Source organism: Entelurus aequoreus, linkage group LG15 (assembly GCF_033978785.1).
Source record: "Entelurus aequoreus isolate RoL-2023_Sb linkage group LG15, RoL_Eaeq_v1.1, whole genome shotgun sequence".
In the NCBI taxonomy this organism is placed as follows: domain Eukaryota; kingdom Metazoa; phylum Chordata; class Actinopteri; order Syngnathiformes; family Syngnathidae; genus Entelurus; species Entelurus aequoreus.
Genome location: NC_084745.1, coordinates 33,421,947 through 33,443,348, shown reverse-complemented (window position 1 = coordinate 33,443,348; position 21,402 = coordinate 33,421,947). Strand labels below are relative to the sequence as shown.

At 38.2% G+C, this 21,402-nt stretch overlaps 1 protein-coding gene across 1 annotated transcript; it reads left to right on the top strand.

Moving 5' to 3' along the window:
* The first annotated feature begins 1,678 nt into the window (after positions 1-1,678).
* On the top strand, positions 1,679-20,735 carry ipo4 (importin 4). The gene is made up of 30 exons (XM_062021236.1): positions 1,679-2,089; positions 2,275-2,361; positions 2,446-2,525; positions 2,595-2,636; positions 4,861-4,990; positions 5,069-5,248; positions 6,421-6,486; positions 6,567-6,668; positions 6,733-6,816; positions 6,896-7,051; positions 7,133-7,186; positions 8,211-8,320; positions 8,418-8,526; positions 8,615-8,744; positions 8,922-9,035; positions 11,346-11,459; positions 11,527-11,650; positions 11,726-11,837; positions 11,905-12,029; positions 12,103-12,180; positions 12,750-12,807; positions 12,892-12,997; positions 13,091-13,284; positions 13,376-13,420; positions 15,483-15,608; positions 16,481-16,707; positions 16,789-16,921; positions 18,283-18,387; positions 18,496-18,565; positions 20,141-20,735. The coding sequence occupies exons 1-30, from the start codon at positions 2,024-2,026 to the stop codon at positions 20,269-20,271; spliced, it is 3,258 nt and encodes a 1,085-aa protein (XP_061877220.1). The 5' UTR covers positions 1,679-2,023; the 3' UTR covers positions 20,272-20,735.
* The last annotated feature ends 667 nt before the right edge of the window (positions 20,736-21,402 follow it).

The window sequence follows — 21,402 nt, the reverse complement described above, 5'->3', positions numbered from 1 at the left end:
AAAAACAACAACAGCTAAAATAATTTTTTTTATATTTTTATGAGCTATAATAATAAGAGAAAAAAGTCAGATATTATGTAATATTATGAGAAAATAATGTAATTTTGAACACATAAAGTTGAAATATAAAGCACTTAAAGAATATTATGTGAAACTAAACTGTTTGTAATGTTTTAATGGCTTTTTTTTTGTTTTCATTGTGTGTTTTTTAGGATTTAAATTCTCAAGGATGTCCAAAGTCCAGCAGACGGCCATTTTGAGGGTCATTGTAACAATTAAAAAAGGGAACACCGCAGTAATTTTATAAGAATGAAGTCGTAATATTAACAGAAAAAAAGTTGCAATTTTAGGAGAAAACATATTTTTATAACATTATGAGGAAATTAATGTCATTTTGGAAGTATAAATATCCATCCATCCATTTTCTACTGCTTGTCCCTCTTGGGGTATAACAATACGTTGTTTGGTAGCTATTATTATGAGAAACAAACACAACAAAATAATACATTTGTACTCTTTTGATTATTAAGGTTGGGAAGAAGTAAGGATATTTTGGTAATAAAATCCAAGTAGTATGGGAACAATAATATCATGATTAAAAAAAATTCACACACTGGATTTAAAAAAAACAACCAAAAATGGACAAAACAGCATTATTTTTTATTAGAACAGACTCAGAATAATAAGGGAAACAAGTTAAAATGTTATGAGTTAAAATTTTGTGAGGATACAATTGTAATATTTTGAGGAAAACATTTAATATTAAAAGCATATAGTTGAAATATTAAAGGAATAACATGATATTATGAGAAACAATCAAACAAAGATTAAACCGACTACAAATAATAAAGTTGCATTTCATCGTTAAATAGGTTGGGAAAAGGTCAAAGTCTGCTATTTAACTTATACCACAAAGTTGAGATACAGGCAGTTTGTTCTTAAAAATAGAAATACTGTACAATTTCTCAGCATTTCTACGTGGTTTACAAATTCCTTTGATTTTTCTGTAGGCCCTCAGTGGAAAATCTTTTGACACTCCTATTTACCTTCTGCTTTTTTGTGTGCAAAACATGAGACTCCCTCCCCTTTAAAAAGTAACTTTTAGTACATTTTAAAAAATACTTGCTATTTTTACTTTAACTTGAGTAGATTTTAGCTGTGTACTTTTTACTTGAGTAAAACTTCTGCACGCTTTGCTTTTACATGAGTAGAATGTTTTAGCACTCTTTCACATAAACACTTAAAACACATAAACATTATAAATCAGGATGATATGGTGGACAAACTTTGTATTCAGATGAATATTAATACAAAAAAAGTACATACATAATTAAAATCTGATAAAAATGCAAATTAAACAATTGATTTTTTAAATTGAACAACAAACATACATTTATAATGCACACAAATGTCAAGGCACTATCAACATCAGCGAAACATGTAAAGTAAAGAAAACAAAAGCAAATACAGATAGAGTATTAAATAATAACAATACAAATATGAAGAGGGGCTACCTAAATCACTTTAAAAGTTTTAACAAAGATATCAATTTAAGGGGTTTTGTACTCTTAATCATCCTCCAAGATTTGATTGATAATGTAAAAGAAACAAAAATTAAATAAAGTAGCGGTTGATATTGTTGTACATAGAACTCCAATCCAGCTGGGGGGCGCTGTTCAGTTCTATGCGTGTAACAAAGCCTCCTGTCCCTTTAACGCCGCTCACGTTGCACTGCAGGTTGGGTCTTCCCTGCATGCTGTCAGCTGAGGCTAAAGCTTTGCTAACATCGCTTCCTAACTTGTCAAACTCACTTTTTTAACACCGCAAATTCATTGAAATCCGCCTAAAAACGAACAGAGTAACAGCCAAGTGATACAAACCCATATTTTCCTTTGATAGCTTGTAGCTACTGGAGACTCGCCTCTGTGAGCCACACCAAGAGAACATAACTTAAGTATATTTAGTATTATTACAAATATTTTTTGCTTTTTGAGGGTATTCGACCCAACGTCCAGTTTTGACAATGACCGAAGAACTTGAGCAGATCCTCCTACAAATGACACAGCCTGACAATGCCGTTATTCAGCAGGTAAGACATAGAAGTCTTACTTTTACAAATGGCTAACATAAGCTAGCTTCATACATACATATACATACATACACACACATATATGTATATACATACATACATATATATATATATTTATATATACACATACATATGTATGCTTTCCTTTGTATGCATTGATCTGTGTTGTTTACACCCTTTTTTAGGCCACAATCAAGCTGAAGCATGCCTTTAAAGACCCAGCCATCATCCCTGCCCTTTGTGCTGTCATGAGTGGCTCCCAAAACCCTCAGGTATGCGCTGGAAAGTATTTATAACAAGTGGCACGTATGTGCCATGTCCAAAATATGTCTTTCATCATCATTTGCCTCACCTAGGTCCGTCAGTCGGCTGCGGTGATGCTGAGGCTGAGAGTGAAGAAACGGTGGATAAAGATAAGCCCTGCCGACAGAGAAAGGTCAGCTGGAAAGACTGTTGTTGATTTTAAGATGAGTTGGTGACACATTTGTCTACTTTCTCTACGCAGCCTCAAGGCGGTGGTGTTGCAGGCGTTCATGCAAGAGTCAGAGTAAGCTACCAAACATTTCATATACAGGAATGGACACTTCATTGGGTACACTTGCACCCACAAGATGATCACACTTCCCTTTCAGTATTGTTGTGACATTTGGACAATAGCTTCTGTTAGAAGTGTGGCTATGTTGTGGTCGTCTGAGGCATAAGATCTGGATTTAACAGTTACACAAACACTTGGAGTCATATTATCATTGTTCCTACATTTAAAGCAGCACCAAGTAACTTTTCAACTTTCATAAAATATTTGCATAACATGTGGGATGATACATGGACTTACAACTATTTGAATGACACGACACCTCTGTCATGGCCAGAAGGGGTCTATAGCACTTTTACTGGCACTAAGCAATTTTGAGGAGTGCAACCGTGCCACACAAAAAACTACAAAATGTGCTCACTTGCTTTACGGCATACGTCACTCACCCCTTTACCAATTCGTTCCAAAGACGGAAGTCGATGCGAACGCCTACGTGCAAATACTGCTCCAGTGGCAAAAGCTGCAAAACAACAACAAAAAAACCGACAAGTTTTGTCTAACGAGACAAAAAAGAAAAAGGAGGCAACCCGGAAAAAAGGGACAGTCAAGGATCAACATTGGCCCTGCTTTCCCTCGCTGGCGTCAGCTCAAAGACGAGGATGGATTTTAAGACTGATGCTGCCTTGGCTCTGTTCCCACTTTACTAAATCAAAATGATCATGCTAATGTTAGCTATCGGAAATTTGTGTGGTAGCAATAAATCTACACCAGCTTGATAGTTCGCAGTTCCACACTGACACGACCAGCCACGCAACAAACTCAAAAGCACTGTATAAAAGGAAAAACAATGCGATGACTGCAAGCGGCAAATATTAAATTTTAGTAAATTATGTAGGTTCCTACTGAGGAAATATCTGTCATACTGACTTATTGGGGTATTATCGTGTCAGTTTGTATGTAGGTGACAGTAGTTTCTGACGATTTACGACGCTATGCGCTGGTTTGTTCATCATGGGAAATCTGGTCTTCCTGCGGGCAAAACATTGCCGCCAAAATCAACCAAAACTGAAAGTTCCTAAGTGGGGCTTTAAAACACTTCCTTGGGTTCTACATAACATGTAATATTGTTTTTTTGGTAAAACTTTTGCATAGATTATGTTTTACAGACCATTTTCAAGCTGCTTTCTGACAGTCTCCTCAATCAATCAATCAATGTTTACTTATGTAGCCCTAAATCACGAGTGTCCCAAAGGGCTGCAGAAGCCACAATGACATCCGCGGCTCAGATCCCACATCAGGGCTAGAAAAAACTCAACCCAGTGGGATGACAATGAGAAACCTTGGGTCTTGGGCGCAGTTGGGTGTTCCAGTAGGACAATGATCCCAAACACACGTCAAAAGTGGTAAAAGAATGGCTAAATCAGGCTAGAATTAAGGTTTTAGAATGGCCTTCCCAAAGTCCTGACTTAAACGTGTGGACAATGCTGAAGAAACAAGTCCATGTCAGAAAAGCAACAAATTTAGCTGAACTGCACCAATTTTGTCAAAAGGAGTGGTCAAAAATTCAACCAGAAGCTTGCCAGAAGCTTGTGGATGGCTACCAAAATCGCTTATTGCAGGGAAACTTGCCAAGGGACATGTAACCAAATATTAACATTGCTGTATGTATACTTTTGACCCAGCAGATTTGGTCACATTTTCAGTAGACCCATAATAAATTCATAAAAGAACCAAACTTCATGAATGTATTTTGTGACCAACAAGTATGTGCTCCAATCACTCTATCACAAAACAATAAGAGTTGTAGAAATTATTGGAAACTCAAGACAACCATGACAATATGTTCTTTACAAGTGTACGTAAACTTTTGACCACGACTGTATATACTTACATCATATATATAAAACCTTAATGGAGGCGTTTGGATGTTTTTTAGGGGCTCTAAAGGCAGAATTGAAAGTCTCCCATAAGCTCCATTGTAAGCGGACTTTGGATCACATTTATTTAATATTTACAATGCATTAAGAAAAATCCATCCGTCGTCATGTCTTTCATAATGATTGTGTATCATAGGCAAAATTTTAAAAAAAGCGCAGTTCCCCTTTATTGCAATAAAGTAGAAGGGTCATTTGCATGTCACTCCCCAAAAAACATTTGATAAGAAAAATGCCACTAAAAATTGCCCTTAAAAGCATAAAACCGTTGATTGTCATTTAACTCTTAACGTTTTGTGTTGCAGACACACAGTACAGCACTCGCTGTCTCAATTGTGCGCGGTAATGGTCAAACACGAGACGCCCGACAGCTGGCCCGCCCTGCTGGAGCTCCTCAATCAATCTACCAAGAGTGTTGACCCGCATGACAGACAGGTTCAGCACCATTCTGACAAAACCTCTAAAAACACATGGTTCAGGTACAAGACAAAAACGCCCCTCCTTCGCATGCAGGTCGGACTCCTGCTTCTTAACAAGGTGATCGAGTCCAACCCTGAGCCTTTCCAGCCTCACTACTGCCAGCTGCTGAAGCTCTTCAGCACCGTGCTGAAGGACCACAACAATCCCACTGCCCTGTACTACTGCATCCTCACCCTCACCGCCATAACGACCTACACGGGCACCGAACACATGGTGAGACTATGTTGTGTTTTTAGTACACAACATTACGTGTAATATTGTATTGGGATTAACATTTTGTGTGTGGAAACTTACTTATTTTTTATTTTTTTAAAGATTTTTACAGTAAGAGAAGAACAATGATTGTCCTTATTTTTGGATTAATGTATGCTATTTTATATCCGTTTTTTTTATTTTATTTCAATGTTATTCTTATTGTTTTTTAATTAATTAATACAAATTTGTGATGAATACTGAATAATGCACTATCATTATTTTTTAAATATTTATTGCTATTACTAAAATAGAATAAAACAAACTATTGTAATTTGATTTAATATACATTTTACTTTATTTTAGTTTCTATTGTATTTTAATTTAATCAAATATTTACTTGTCATCTGTAAAATAAAATAAAACAAATTCAATTTATCATAATTGAATTTTATTTCAATATATTTTCGTTTCAGTGTTTTTTTTGTGATGAAGACTGAATAATAGCATCATCAGAATTCAAAAACATGAAATCGTCTTTAACTAAATAGAATACAACAAACTGCTACAGTTCAATATAAATTGTATTTTATTTTACTTCAGTTTTTTATTTTATGTAAATTGTATTTTATTTTTTAAATAAATTTAAATTTGTGATGACTGACTAATAGCATTATCAGAATTCCAAAATAGTTGTCATTACTAAAATGCCATCCATCCATCCATTTTCTACCGCTTATTCCCTTCAAATTCAATTTATTTAAATTTTATTTTAATTTAATTATATTTCAGGTTTTATTTGTCCATTTAATTTTTACTTAAAAAAATAAATAAAACAATTTTGATTCTAAAATATTGTGTTCATGTCATTATAAAATAAAATTAAAATATGTGTGATAAAGACTGACTATAGCCATTTAAAAAAATACAACTTAGGAACAATAGAACTATCTTTTTTCATTGAAACTCAATTCAATGGCTTAATCTGCTATTATTTTCCGTCTGCTTGAAATTCTGTTAATTTTAGTAATAATGCATAATAACTTGACTGCAACTTAGATGCCCTTTGTATGTACAGCATATGTTTCAAACAACAGTTCTGTAACACATTTTCCATACAGCTCTTGTATATGATTATCATTCGAATAATGTTTGTGGTTATAAATAATAAATGCAATTTGGTTTTTTTTCAGAACCAAATGCGCGCCATCATCCCCAGTGTGATCGTGGCTCTAAAACATCTCATTAAAGCCGATCAGGTATAGTCGTTAATGCTGTGTGTGTCTTTTTATTGGCGTTTCTTTACCACGGCAGTGCTGTGTGTACTGCATTCCCTTAGAGCCAAGCCAGCGACGCCATGGAGGTGTTCAACGAGCTGATGGAGAGCGAGGTGTCCATCATTGTGCCTCACGTTGCAGACGTGGTTCGCTTCTGCTTAGAAGTAAGCACTTTGTCTTCATTTGCAGGAATTTGAGGCTTGACTTTGAATGTGTTTTCCTTGCAAGGTGGGCAGTGACCCCACACTGACTGACTCCCTGCGAGTTAAAGCTCTCTCTTGCATTGCCTTCCTCATCAAGTTAAAGAGCAAGGTTAGGTCAGACGTCAACTGCAACGATGCTTATATGAATTTGTTAAAAATTGTTTTGTGTATATTTTTCCTCGCTGTAGGCGGTGCTGAAGCAGAAGCTGCTGCTACCAATTCTGCAGGTCATCTTCCCCGTTTTGACTGCAGCGCCACCGCCTGGTGAGGAGGACCCGGAAGATGCGGAAGATGAAGATGGAGACGGCACAGACAATGACAATCCCAAACATTGTGCTGCTCAGGTTTGAAAAGTGTATGTGTTGCTACCAAGTCTATTTTAATAAAACATATTAATGTTTTCATTTGTTTCTGTCAATTCATAGATTATTGACACTATGGCGCTCCGTATGCCTCCAGAGAAGCTCTTCCAACATCTGGTAGGTGATCCTGAATATATTTCTGATGTCTTCATTAGAACAGAATAAAATATGTATTTTTATCTAGAAAACAATCTGAACATTATATATATTTGGGATTTAGGGGTTTAAACAGGCAAATCTACAGGCCATTGCACTTTTTCTCTTATACATTTGTGATTTTTACCTGCTTTTTGCTGAAATGTTAGAGCAAAAGAATGGTTGTTGTATTTGGCTTTGAGAAGTTTATACATGCAAACCAACAGACTGACAGCACCTTTTCTTTGTTTATGTTGAAAAATATTATCTATCTTATATTTAGGGTCTAGAAAGTCATTGCTGTGCCAAGACAGTGATTTCTCTTATATATTTATCATTATTGTCAGCTCTTTGCTATAATTTTAGAGGAAAATATTTGTCCCCTTATATTTGGCTTTTAGAGGTTTATACATGCACACCAGAAGGTCATTGCAGTGCCAAGACAGTGACTTTTCTCTTATATATTGGGGATTTTCTCTGCTCTTTTCTGTAATTAAACAGGCTGTTGTTTTGCAGAAATAGCGACTTTTCTTTTTTTATACTTGCCATTTCCTCATGTTCTTTGCTGTAATTTTACACAAAAAGTGGGGCCGTCTTATATTTGGGGTCTAGAAGTTTATACGCGCAAACCAGAAGGTCAAATGTTGTACCTACACAATTAAATGGTAAATGGGTATAGCACTTTACTATCTTCAAGGTACTCAAAGCGCTTTGACAGTATTTCCACATTCACCCATTCACACACACATTCACACACTGACGACGTGAACGGCCATACAAGGCCCTAACCATGACCCATCAGGAGCAAGGGTGATGTGTCATGCTCAAGGACACAATGGACGTGACTCGGATGGTGAAAGCCCGGGATCGAACCAGGAACTCTCAGCTTGCTGGCACGGAAGCTCTGCTTTTCTGTGTGCTCTTTGCTGTATCTTATGAGAAAAATAGTGGTTGTCTTGTATGTGGGTCAATACGGTTGTTTGATACTAACTTGTTTCATTCATAGATGCCGCTGACTCAGACCTGCTTTGCCAGTGATGATCCCTATCAGAGGAAGGGGGGCCTCATGTGTCTCGCTGTGCTGGCTGAAGGATGTGCAGATCATATACGCACCAAGTAGGACTATTTCTCTTAAATATAAGTTTATGAGGGATGGTATATTAGACATATTGTGAATGCATGTACTTGTGTGTTAATATCAATGCTATTGCAGGATGCTGTCGTCAGTGCTGCATACGGTTTGCCAAAGTCTTTCTGATAATAATCAGGTGGTGCGCAGCGCCGCCCTCTTTGCCTTGGGACAGTTCTCTGAACATTTACAGGTGATGCATTTAATTTAGAGCACCATTAACTATTTTTAAAAAACAGTTTTAATATGTTAGTGTTTTAACATGTTTCTCTTTTTATCAGCCAGAGGTTAGTAAATATTGTGAGGAGTTGATGCCTTTGCTGCTGGGCTACCTTTCCTCCTTGAACCAGGCCAAGGTTGGCCATGTCACTAAGGCCTTTTACGCGCTGGAGAACTTCTTGGAGAACTTGGGTAAGCTAGAAAAAAAACAAAAAACTTTCCACCATGTTGATCAACCTGTTATTAACTTTTACATATGCCGAATTGGGCGTAAAGTGCTGAGAATTTCAAAGAGGGGCCCTTAGATATAGGAAATTATTTTATGAAAAGATTTACAGTATTTAATATTTTTGTGTGCGCGTGAACCAGGAGCAGAAATTGAGCCCTACCTTCCCACACTGATGGACACGATGTTGTCTGCCCTCAACAGCTCGGACAGCTTGAAAATCAAAGAGCTCACTGTGTCTGCCATTGGCGCCATAGGTGAGTTTACTGAATAAAATACAAAAACTTTGAAGGCAGAGTATTCCCTTTCATTCATCCATCCATTTTTACCGCTTTTCCCTTACGGGGTCGAGGGGGGAGCTGGAGCCTATACCAACTGCACACGGGCGGAAGCTGGGGTACACCCTGGACATGCAAAAAAAAAATCACATTGTGGCACATATACTGTAAAATACTGCCCAATATTGTACAGCTGAATAAGGGATTATTTAGAAACTTTTTATTAGGTAAAAAAAACAAAACATTAAAACTCTAAAACAATATGCTTTGAAGTTCCAGAAAAAATAACATCCACATTTCAACCTTTTAGTCCATACATTAAAAGGGAACTGGATTTATTTTATTTTATTTTGCCTATCGTTCACAATTATTATGAAAGACATGACGACAGTTTTTTGGTTTTTTTTGCATTCAAAATATTAAATAAATGCGATCAAAAGTCTGTTTACAATGGAGCCTATGGGAGCTGTACAAGTCTGCCTACAAAGCCCTTAAAAAACATCCAAACACCTCCATTAAGGTTTTATATACATGTTGTAAATGTACATGAAATGTAGTAACAGGCACATTTATTATAACATTTAATATTTACGTATTTTGATAATTTTAAGGATGCGCAGCGCATTAATTTGAAAACGCATCACAATGTTTGCTTTTTTTTCACCACTGATTATCACTCACTGCATACTTTATGAGAGCCAACAAACATAATAAAACATCACTTACTGTACAATGTCTGCTGTCATTATGATGCCGACTGCTACAATGTTCATATGTTCCCCTTGAGATGATGAATGACTCATAAGCCACACAAAGAAAAGGGAGGGGGGACCAAGCGTCTTCTCGTGTCGTCCTCGTCAGTTTTGGGTCTAAAATAGCTGTCAAAAGTGTACTAACTTGTCGGAATACCTACTCAGACTTCTTCTGTGCAGGTGAGAGGCATGATTTATGATCTACAATAAACTTAAAGAGAGCAAGGAAGCGAGGAAACAGCAGACCACTCGATGATGTAAACATAGGGAGACACGGAAGTAAACACGGCGCCGCTATAGTTTGTCTGCCTTAATGCCTATAATAACAACATCACTAATACTTAGTTAATATTCAAGTCATGAAATGTAAATGGAGTATTGTTTGTGCTTTTTGAATGGTTATTTATTACATTTTTGTGGAATAGTGCAGCTCCCATTGGTTCTGCTGTAAGCAGACTTTTATTTACTATTATTTAATATTTATAATGCAATAAACAAAAATCCATCGTTGTCATGTCTTTCATAATGATTGTGAACGATAGGCAAAATTCCCAAAAAAGTGCAATTCCCATTTAAGCCTTTTTGCATTTTTTCCCCATTTTAGTTTTTTTTTGTAAATTTATTTTTAGAATTAACCAAAAGATTGGCAGTGGGTCACAACTGGCCCCCGGCGTGCACTTTGGACACCCAGTATTAGTAGTTTGATGATGATTATGAAGCTAATTATTTTGTATTTGAAACTTTTTTACTATAATTTCCTGACTTTAGAGCACACCTAAATTATAAGTCTCACCCACTTAATTTTTGGCCAAATTTGTGAACATATAGGCCGCACATGTCTATAGGCTGCAGGTGTACACATTTAAACATTTAATATTTACACAGGCGCTTGTGTTCATTCACAAATTTAACGAAAAATTGAAAATTGAAAATTACTGTAACATAGCATACAGTCTTTTTCATCCTCATCCTCCTCTTCCTGTGTTCTGAAACCCACAGGACTGCATTATATATGTGGCGGTGGGTTGATGCATGGTATTATGTCATAGGGTAATTTGCATAGTATGCATTGACACATGTGCATGTAATTTTTATGGATTTTATAGGGGACAAAAAGTGGGCAAAATAGTGAAAAACAGGTGGGCAGCATCAGCTGCTTGTTGAGAAGAGTGAGACTTCTTCCATGTTGAAGTCTCCAATAACCAGAACAAGTCGCTGGATTTGTCACTAGTCGCTTTTTTGGAAAAACAGAATAGTCGCTGAATATAAGCTAAGCTAAGTTGGGAGCACTGATTCCTCCTGCAATGTTTTTTTTATGCTCTGGCAGACCAGGTGCTTATAAGGTGTGTTTAGAAGCAGAGTACTTCTGTACAGAGTTGTAACAACAAGCTACATTAAGAAACCATCCCATTAAATGTGTCTACAAGCAAGGGTAAACCGGTAGTAAAATAATTAGTAGCGGGCCGCTAAAAATAAACTAATGTATGGGGAGAACTAAAGCTCTTTGGTGTTCACCTAACATTTTGTTTCTCACTAGCCAATGCTGCCAAGGAGCTGCTGGTTCCTTACTTCCCTCCAGTGATTGAAAGCCTAAAGGGCTTCCTGACCACCACCACAGAGGAAATGAGGGCTCTGCAAACCCAGTCTTTGGGTAGGTGGACTCCACAATAGCGGTATTCACTTTTTATTTGCATTTATTAGTATTTTGTTGTTTGTAGACACTCTCTCTGTGCTTGCTCGGACCATTGGCAAAGATGTCTTCAGCCCTCTTGCTGCTGAGTGCGTTCAACTGGGCCTGAAACTCACAGACTCTATAGATGACCCCGACCTAAGACGCTGCACGTACGTTACTGTTATTGCTTAATGCCCTCTCCCAGTTTCAAACATTGGACATTATAGACTTCTTGTCTCCATCAGGTACAGTCTGTATTCAGCTGTGTCTACAGTCAGCCCAGAGTGTTTAACTCCTCACCTCCCTCCCATTACAACCATCATGCTACTTGCCCTCAAGTCCAATGAAGGCATCACAGTATGAAGCGTCCAACATAATACATGTTGTAAAAGCTGAATCTGAGATTACAGTTTGCTGTTTGCAGGCACACATCGGGGAGGACAAGACGTTTGTCCTACTGGACGACGACGATGACGACGATGACAAGGAAGAGGAAAAAGAAGAATTTCTGGAAGAGGAGCCCCAGACGGATGTCCACGATGTTGCAGGGTACATATTGAGCATAAGTTCTAAAAAATTTATAAAATATCAACAGTTCCTCAGTCTTCTTTTTATGTGCCAGGTTCAGTGTGGAGAACGCTTTCATTGACGAGAAGGAGGATGCCTGTGATGCGCTGGGAGAGCTGGCCTTCAACACCGGGTATGATGTTTAAATTAAACTATAGCACTGACAACATAAATGCAATGTACTGCATTCTAATGTCCTAAAACACTCTAATAGACACCATACATCAATTAATTATTATCCTGTATTATTTATAATAATAATAATAATAATAATGGATTAGATTTATATAGCGCTTTTCTAGGCACTCAAAGCGCTTCACAGAGTGAGAACCCATCATTCATTTTTTACAACTCATTCATTCATCATTCATTCACCGGTGTGAGTGGCACCGGGGGCAAGGGTGAAGTGTCCTGCCCAAGGACACAACGGCAGCGATTTTGGATGGTAAGAGGCGGGGAGCGAACCTGCAACCCTCAGGTTTCTGGCACGGCCGCTCTACCCACTACGCCATACCGCCCCCATTTAAGGAAGTTATTTCACTGACATTGAAAGTATTATGGAAAAAGACTATGCATGTTTTACCAAAATGTATCGCTATTATAGATTAGCTTGAATTTATCAATCTCCAACCTCGACTGCATCCCTAAATGCCACATCTCCAGTTTTGTTTTTTTAATTAATGTTGAGGTTTTCCTTTTAAGTCTTGCTTTCCAGCCCTTCCTGGAGTCGAGCTTTCAGCAAGTTTTCGAGTTGAGAGACGTAAGTGCCAAATGCAGTGTCACCTCCTACTTGTGTGAACTTGAACTATTCATTCATTCTTTTAAAAATACCTATCTTGTCAAGTATCCACATGAGGATGTTCGCCGAGCAGCGTTTGGGGCCCTGGGCCAGTTCTGCAGAGCACAACACAAAGTGTGGAAAGAGAATCCCAGTGAATTGAACCAACAAGGTACCACATGTGCATACTACTCATACAGTAGACCATAAAGCTGGAAAAAGTGCCAAGAAAGCGACTATTTAAAAATCACATCGTTTTATCAAGCTTTACTGAAGATGCTAGATGTGGTGCTGCCATGCTTCTTGGAGACGGTGCGCTCAGAGCCCGAGCGCCAGGTTGTGATGGCAATCCTGGAAACTATGAATGCTGTCCTAAAGGCCTGCAAGGAGGAGGCTTTCAAGGACCCCACGCGCCTCAAGGAGATCAGCCATGTTATCCGCGATGTACTCAAGAAGAAGGTGAGGAGAAGACTGCCATCAGTAAATTGCACAAGATCAAGTTATTGTGCTGCAATATCAATTATACATATTATTTTTCATTTCTGTACAGACAGCATGTCAGGACAGTGATGATGCTGATGATGAAGAGCAACAGGTTGACCACATATCCACTCATAACATCTAACTAAGGCTGCAGCTAACGATTATTTTTCTATCGATTAATCTATAGATTATTTTTTCGATTAATCGGTTAATCTATAGATTATTTTTTCGATTCGTCTATAGATTATTTTTCCTTTTACCGATTATTTTTTATTTTATTTTATTTAAAATGAAGATGAAAAAATAAAAGTAGGCCAGTTTTTTCAAAAGGCATGGCTTTTATTTACAAAAAAAAAAAAGTATGGCCACTCAGTCAACATTGACAACAACACGACAAAATATTCTGTAACAATGTAAACATTTAAAACTTTTAACATTTAACAAAATTAAAAGTAGCTTATTTGCTTTTTAATGTGCAAATATAAAAGTAAACATCCAGTGCAAATCTTAATATTCTGCAATAGTATAAGCATTTCAAAAGTAAAAGTATTGCTTATTTTGCTTTAAAATGTGCAAAAATAAAGATAAACATCCAATACAAAAAAGTGCAAAACGAAATATTCTGTAACAAAAGTGTAAACATTTCAACAAAAGTGAAAGTATTGCTTATTTGCTAAAATGTGCAAAAATAAAGATAAACATCAATACAAAAAAGTGCCAATCTAAATATTCTGGAGGACTGTAAACATTAAGTATTGCTTTTAAAATGTGCAAAATAAACATCCAGTCCAACACAGTACACAATAACCAATTCTACTCATTCCAGTGAGTGACTAACAGTTGTAATGAAGAAAGGTTAGCATGTCTACTTGCTTTGCTTCTTTTCTTGTTTACAATATTCCCAGCAGCTGAAAATAGGCGCTCAGAAGGGGTCGATGTGGCTGGAACTGAGAGCTAATTAGCCTTCACCTCAAGCCAGGACTGCGAGTGAGCTGAGCTGCAGTTTAAGTTTCTAGAAGGTCAACGGGCTCATAGTGATGTTACTAGTAGTTGACTGGGAGGTGTTTATTATCATTTGGGGAGAGTCCGCTGCCTGATGCTCACCTGCTAAACACCTATCTGCTCCACGCTGAAGCGCTGACTACATGCGCTCTGAATACGCACTGCTGATTGGCTGATAATGCTTCGTGTGTACCAATCAGATGGTTGTGTGGGTGGGACAATGCTGCGTGTGTACCAATCAGATGGTTGTATGGGTGGGACAATGCTGCGTGTGTACCAATCAGATGGTTGTATGGGTGGGACAATGCTGCGTGCTGAGACAGAGGCAGCCGCAGAAGGAGCAAAGCAACTTGTTAAGACTTTAGCAGCTAAAGTTAGCTTTAGCTTAGAAACTCGTTCGGTACACCCCCGTACCGAACCGAAAGCCCCGTACCGAAACGGTTCAATACAAAACACATACCGTTACACCCCTAGCAGATACAAATGACACATTCATGTTTTTGTGTAATGATGACAACGTATGCTAACGCGGACGATTGACAAGTTGATGGTTTTCTTTTCAAATGTTCGTTCATAGCCGTTGTGCTGCTATGATAGGCCATTTACGCTCGACACAGTGTGCATACAACAACATTATTAGGCTGTGTATTGAAATACTCCCACACTTTTGACGACTTTTGGCGTGCGTTTTTCCCCTCGCTCGCACAGTCTGCTTTGCGCTCCGCCATGACGGTAGTGTGACGTAATTATGCGACGCGTCGACGCACAAAAACGGCGTCGACGTATTTACATAACCGATGACGTCGACTACGTCGACGCGTCGTTTCAGCCTTACATCTAACCCAATGGTTCTCAAACTTTTTTCACCAATTACCACCTCAGAAAACACTTGGTTCTCCAAGTACCACCATAATGACCAACATTGAAACCCAGGAACGTAGTAGGCCTAAATATTCATTAAAAATAAAGCAGAGTGTTTTTTTGCCGCTGTAACATTACACACTGTTTGAACAGTAACACTGTGTTTGATTATTTAATTAAGTGATTATTTGGCGTACCACTAGATGGAGCCCGTACCACAGTTTAAGGATCGCTGATCTAACCTTTTAGTATAATCTAACTTAACACTTCCTGCTGATGTGACTAATCTGTTCATGTGCTACCTGGCTCAGGCGGAGTACGACGCCATGCTCCAAGAGTTTGCGGGTGAAGGCATCCCCATACTGGCCGCCTCCGTGCCCGCGGACAGCTTCGCTCCTTTCCTCAATGACCTGCTGCCTCTCATCATGAGCAAAACTGTGAGTCTGGACTGACTTTTTTTGTAATGCCAACACAGAAGGGTAAGGGGATGGCAAAGATGAAAACTGTGATGATAACCATAGAATCAGAATTGCAACATTTGGCTACTTAATGCTAGGGAAGGGTACTGAATTTGGTACTTTTATGGTTTCCAGCCGAAGTTTGTCGGTAGGAGCGGGAAACGATTAATGTAGAATCAAACAATGCTGCATTTCAATACATTATGTTACCCATGATGTCACGTCCAGTTGCAAACCCCGCAGCGACTCAAGGACCTGTCTGGGAAACAAGCAGACATGCTGAAGATTAACATCAGCTGTTTTACATGGCGATTTTAACACCTCCAAATTTGCTAACTACAATTAAGATTGACATTACAATCCAAAAGCTTGTGTGTAATAAGTACAATATTTAAAGTATTAACACTTTATAGGGCTTAACAAAGGAAAAGACTGGCACATTCAATTTAATGGCAAAGACTACTTCCTGGCCAAGGCAACACGCCATAAACTATATACTATTGTTATCTCATACATTGGAATTCCAACTACATGTAAAGACTTCTATATATAATACTACAGTATTTGCAAATGAGAAATGTGTAAGAAAACAAGATGAAAACTGGACAGCTAATTGTTACTTTAAAAAAAAATATATATATATATGTATATTAACACATTTAAACACACCCAAAAGTATAGAATATTTGTATTGATTCCCAGGTAGCGGGGATTGGTACTGTATCAATTCAAATGTGAAAGTTACCCATCCCTACTCCATACAATATAATAAATCAATATTTAATTACATGTTCAAATCAATTTTACTGCTAATTTAAATTGTGTATACGCTTTTTGCTTGTTCTTCAAAGAAAGCATCATGTACCGTGGCAGAAAAGTCCTTCTCTATCGGCACACTTGGGGAAATTCTGCAGGCTCTTATCAGCTCTCCTGGAGGTCAAGGACTGGCTGGCAGACTCCCCAAAAGACTTCTCCCAGTCTTTGTAGCCGGAGTGAAGGACGGCGACGCGGAGGTCCGCAACAACAGCGTGTTCGGACTGGGATGTCTTGCCCAAGCAGGTGGTCCTACCGTCGTCCCGTATCCTTTTTTTGATTGGTGCATGGTTAGGTGCAATGTTATATCCTCTGAAAGTGTCTTCCTTAGTGGGGTCTTCCTCAGGGATTACCCCATGATGCTGTCGGTCTTTTCCAACCTGCTGTCCAAAGAGTCCGACCGCAGGGTGATCGACAACTTGTGTGCTGCCCTTTGCAGGATGATCCTCAGCAACGTGGACATAGTCCCGCTGGAGCAGGTGACGTTGCATCTCAAGCTTAGCCTCTAGACTGGAGCAACTACTATTTTTACATTATAATATTTATATAAAATTTGACTTGCATGTTTGCAGTACAAAATATATTTGTGGGGCTTAAGCTCCAAGACCCTCTAGAAATGGCAAAAAAAATGCCAATAATGGAGGCACCCTGAATACATCTAGCAAATGCAAATTTTTTATTCTCTAAATCCTATGTTATTAGTCGCAGTTTTATTAAATGCTTTTAACAAACAACTACAGGCATACAGTAATGCAGTACAGTAGTAACTAAACTTACGAGCGTAATTAGTTCTGTGACAGAGCTCTTAACTCAAAACACTTGTACATCATTCTCCCAATGAAAAACAAAACAGCACTGAACAGCATTAAAAAATTGCATTTTTAACAGGTAACATGCCTTTTAAAAGCAAAACAACCTTTTAAATAATTATTGTATAAAAACAATACAATAAAATGTACCACAAACAACTACAGTAGTTTAAGGAATAAATGTGTTAATAATGTACAGCATTTACCTTGGAGAGTGGACTTCTACGGTTTCTCCTTTCAGCTGCTTCTGCGTCAAACACACCATCAGCAGCTTCTCCATATTTTCATGAATAAATGTCTGCCATTTAGATATTATTTTAACATTCTTGGCTGGCATTAGACTCATTCTGCTTCGGCACAGGGCCGATTAGCAGAGTTATAGTTCGAATGGCTTCGCCAAGTTGGCTCCACGCTCGGTCATATTTTTGATGATTTCTTTCTTTAATTCAATGAATATCATCCACTTTTTTTCCAGCACTGTCCTTTACACTCACTTTCTTCCTTCCCATGGTTGGAAAAACAAAGTTATGTCGCTCTCTAGCTACAGTACAAGCTAGTGCTAGCTAGTAAGACCAGACTACAATTAATGGCGGGGGATGCTTTTAACTAAATGTTTTGCTCGCAACTTGTACATAACAATTAGCCGATAGACAGCTCTTAAAACACTCTCAAGTTGAGGTAAATACAGCGTATTGTGGTAAATATTGAGGGAATTAGATGTGAGACAGCGCCCTCTGCTGGATAACTGCAGCACTTCTATTAACCACCGTCAAACCAATTTAAAGCAGAGAAAATACATCTGCTAGTATGTGGAAGAGCAAATGCCAAACAATAGGCGAGGATCTACTGTTGGTCCTTAAAAACAGTCGAGCAATTTATGATAGTATTTATGACTATAATAGCCAATGTGTTATAAAGTAAGAATAACTATAAATTGATAATTCCAGCTCTCATAGTCCCCCTACTTATGTTCTCGACTTACCTGACTCCCAGTTTTAAATATTAAAATTCTACTCTGTCTTCTCTGACAGGTTGTCCCAGCTCTGGTGGCTCGTCTTCCTCTGAAAGAGGACTTGGAAGAGAACCAGACGGTGTATAGCTGCCTGGCCTTGCTGTACTCACACAGTCCTGCTCTGGTAACGCACGCTCACTTTTTTTTTGCTCCGAATGCTTATTTATTGGGCGAGAAGGTTATTAACTAGCTATAGTTTGGGCATGAATTCCTAATCTTTGGTTCCTTCCAGATGGTGACACTAATGAAACCAATAATCAGCTCAACCTGTCACGTGCTCGGCAACAAGGAGGTTGATGAAGGTAAACGTTGCAGCTGCTTTTGTATGGAGAGACATTTGTGTCTATTTATGCTACGAAACAAAAAACATTCACAACCACAGAAACAAGTTGTGACCAAAAAAATATTTTTTGCAACCATTTTTTTTCTTTTTTGAAAATATTTTTTAAATAACAAATCCTGTTATATTGGTTTCAAATTATTTTTTTGTTGGATTACAACTCAACTTCAATCTTGTGGGGGTGGGGGCATTTTTTGAATTATATATTGCCCGTGATTTTCACAGAAGGTATCACTGTCTGCCATGGTGCATAATCGCCGTGGACCGGCAGCGCCATCTGCTGTCCATTCTGTTACCACTGTCGTTCTGTTACAGCTCTGCCGTGCAGCGAAATAGCACAGACTTTTACGAGATCTTGTGAATCTGGCATAATCATGTGATATAATAAACACTGAAGTAAACGCCAGAGAACGTCTTGAGCTTTGCCATCCCTCACTATCTACAGACAGGCGGGTCTGTGGCGGCCTTGACCTGACTACTGAAAAAGACAACAGTTTACCATTGCAGGACGACAACTTAATTTTTTTTGTAGTTAGCAACAACAAAAAAGTAACATTAATGATTATGATTATTTTAATGATTCTTTAATTTTGGACCTTCAGAATCAGCATTTTGATCAACAAGGTGAAATTAGCTCTGAAAACCTTTGAATAGTTTACTTCATGTGCGTCCTCGCCCATTAGGACGTTTAAAAGTGTAAAATACGATCCACCTTGAAGACAGACTATTTTATTTTGAAAGTAACCGATAAAATGTATTTTGCGCTTGTGCATGACTTCCTATCCCACACAAGCAGATTTTAGCTAAATTAACCCGCCGTGTTGCGGCGAAGAGAAAAAATGGAAGCTCTGCGTATATTTAGCGCATGGATCCGGAACATGGTGGTGCCGTACCGCAGGCTGTGGAAATGGGCACATTGCCTTGAATAAAATCGGAAAGAGTCTGCCGGCGTTGCAATTACACAGTGCAGCCGAGACGTGTCCTGTGGAATCAGGGGTTGCAAGCCTTTTTATTTTTCAGTCTCTAAGAATGACCATATTGGCGAGACTGTTTGCTACTTCCACCCTCAACACAATTAGAGGGAAAATACAAAAGATTAGCAGTGGGTGATACTGGCCAATAAGAAGGTTTCTAACATTTTGTTTCAAAGAGCCACCGTCCAAGAGATGGAAGTTGAGTCGTAACCATTATAAGGGTTTGTAACCAAAAAAAGGATTTGCAAACAAAAAAACTAAAATTTGCAAACAAAAAAACATAGATTTGCAACCCACAAAAAAGGATTTGCAACCCATAGAAAAAGATTTGCAAACCTCAAAAAGAGATTTGAAGCCCCAAAACTGTAGTTTTTTGTTTTAATTGTTTTTTCATGTCCAATTTTTTGTGATTTGAAATCCAATATTTTTGGTTGCAAAAACATATTTTGGTTGCAAATCAATGTTGTTTGGTTGCATAAAAAGACACACAATTATCTCTAAACTTTTGACGCTCTATGGATGCATTTAAAGCTTTCTCAACTCTGGCTCTATTTATCGGGTAGAAACACAGCGAATGCTGGCAGCGTTTTTGAAGCAAATCGCTCAGCAGCACGCAGCGGACTTCCAAGGAGCTGCAACGTCTCTTCCACCAGAGCAGCAGGCTCATCTCAGCGCGGTCATCGGCAGCTCTTGATTCCTACAGTAAAAGTTAACATTTTCAGTTCATTTTATACTAGCGGAAGAACCCCCCTCCCCCAAGTATACAGTATAACTTAAAAACAGAACTTTGTGCCACTAATGTATTTGTTTTATTATGATAAGCATTACCTCTAAACTGTCACATCAGCCACCACAGTTATAAAAAATTATTTAATCAGCTCTGTAAGTGCTATTTAACTACCAAACTGCATTTTCTACAAGGAATACAATGCCCAAATGCCGGGCATGTTTGCTTTTTTATTACATTATATTCTAGTAAATGCAGAAGGCTTGGATATGAATTATGTCACAACATCTCAGATCTTTAGTTCAGTGATAAGGGTCGGATGAGAAAAGAAGCCTCTTCAGTCATAGTGACACATTATGATGTAGATGTCTGAATTAAACCCAACGCCTTGTGTTCCTATTAGTAACATAAATAAACACACATTTTCTCAACATGTGTGATGGTGTTTTGATTGGAAATGGAAGATGATTGCCTCAAACTGTGACCATACTTAAGCTTCTGTGTTTCCAGGGTGAAATAGTCATCACCAGTAGAAGCCATGGTGTGACATCTGACACCATTATTAGACTCATTGTTTGGATGCCCATGTTAGACAAATGGTATCTAAATAAGGGCAAGTTCCGATTGTCGCCAACATGGAGATGTCCCTCTGAAGCTTCTCATGCACAGTCCTGCAAGAAGCCTCAATCTCTGAAAGAAGGTGTGGTTCTTCCTTTTGTTTCTTAATCCCTCGATACCTCACTTACTCAGCCTGCACCCACCTCTGCAGGGTTGATGATTAATATTTTAGCTCCTTTGATGGTTAGTGTGAAGTCCTTGCAGCAGTTATGAGCATGTGTCACATAGGCTACATTCACACCTGTGGTTTAGTAAACAACAAAATAAGATACTTGGGTTCACTTTATACTGGTATTTTTTTCATGGACCCAGATGAAAAAAAAAAAATACACGAAAGGGGACCTATTATGCAAAACCAACTTTTCTTTCCTGTTACCTTTTTTGTGTATTTGGGATTTGCATCATAAATCCTGGAAATGTGAAATCAAACAATGGAAGCATGGCTGAGATATTTATAAAACAATCTTGCCTTCCATCATA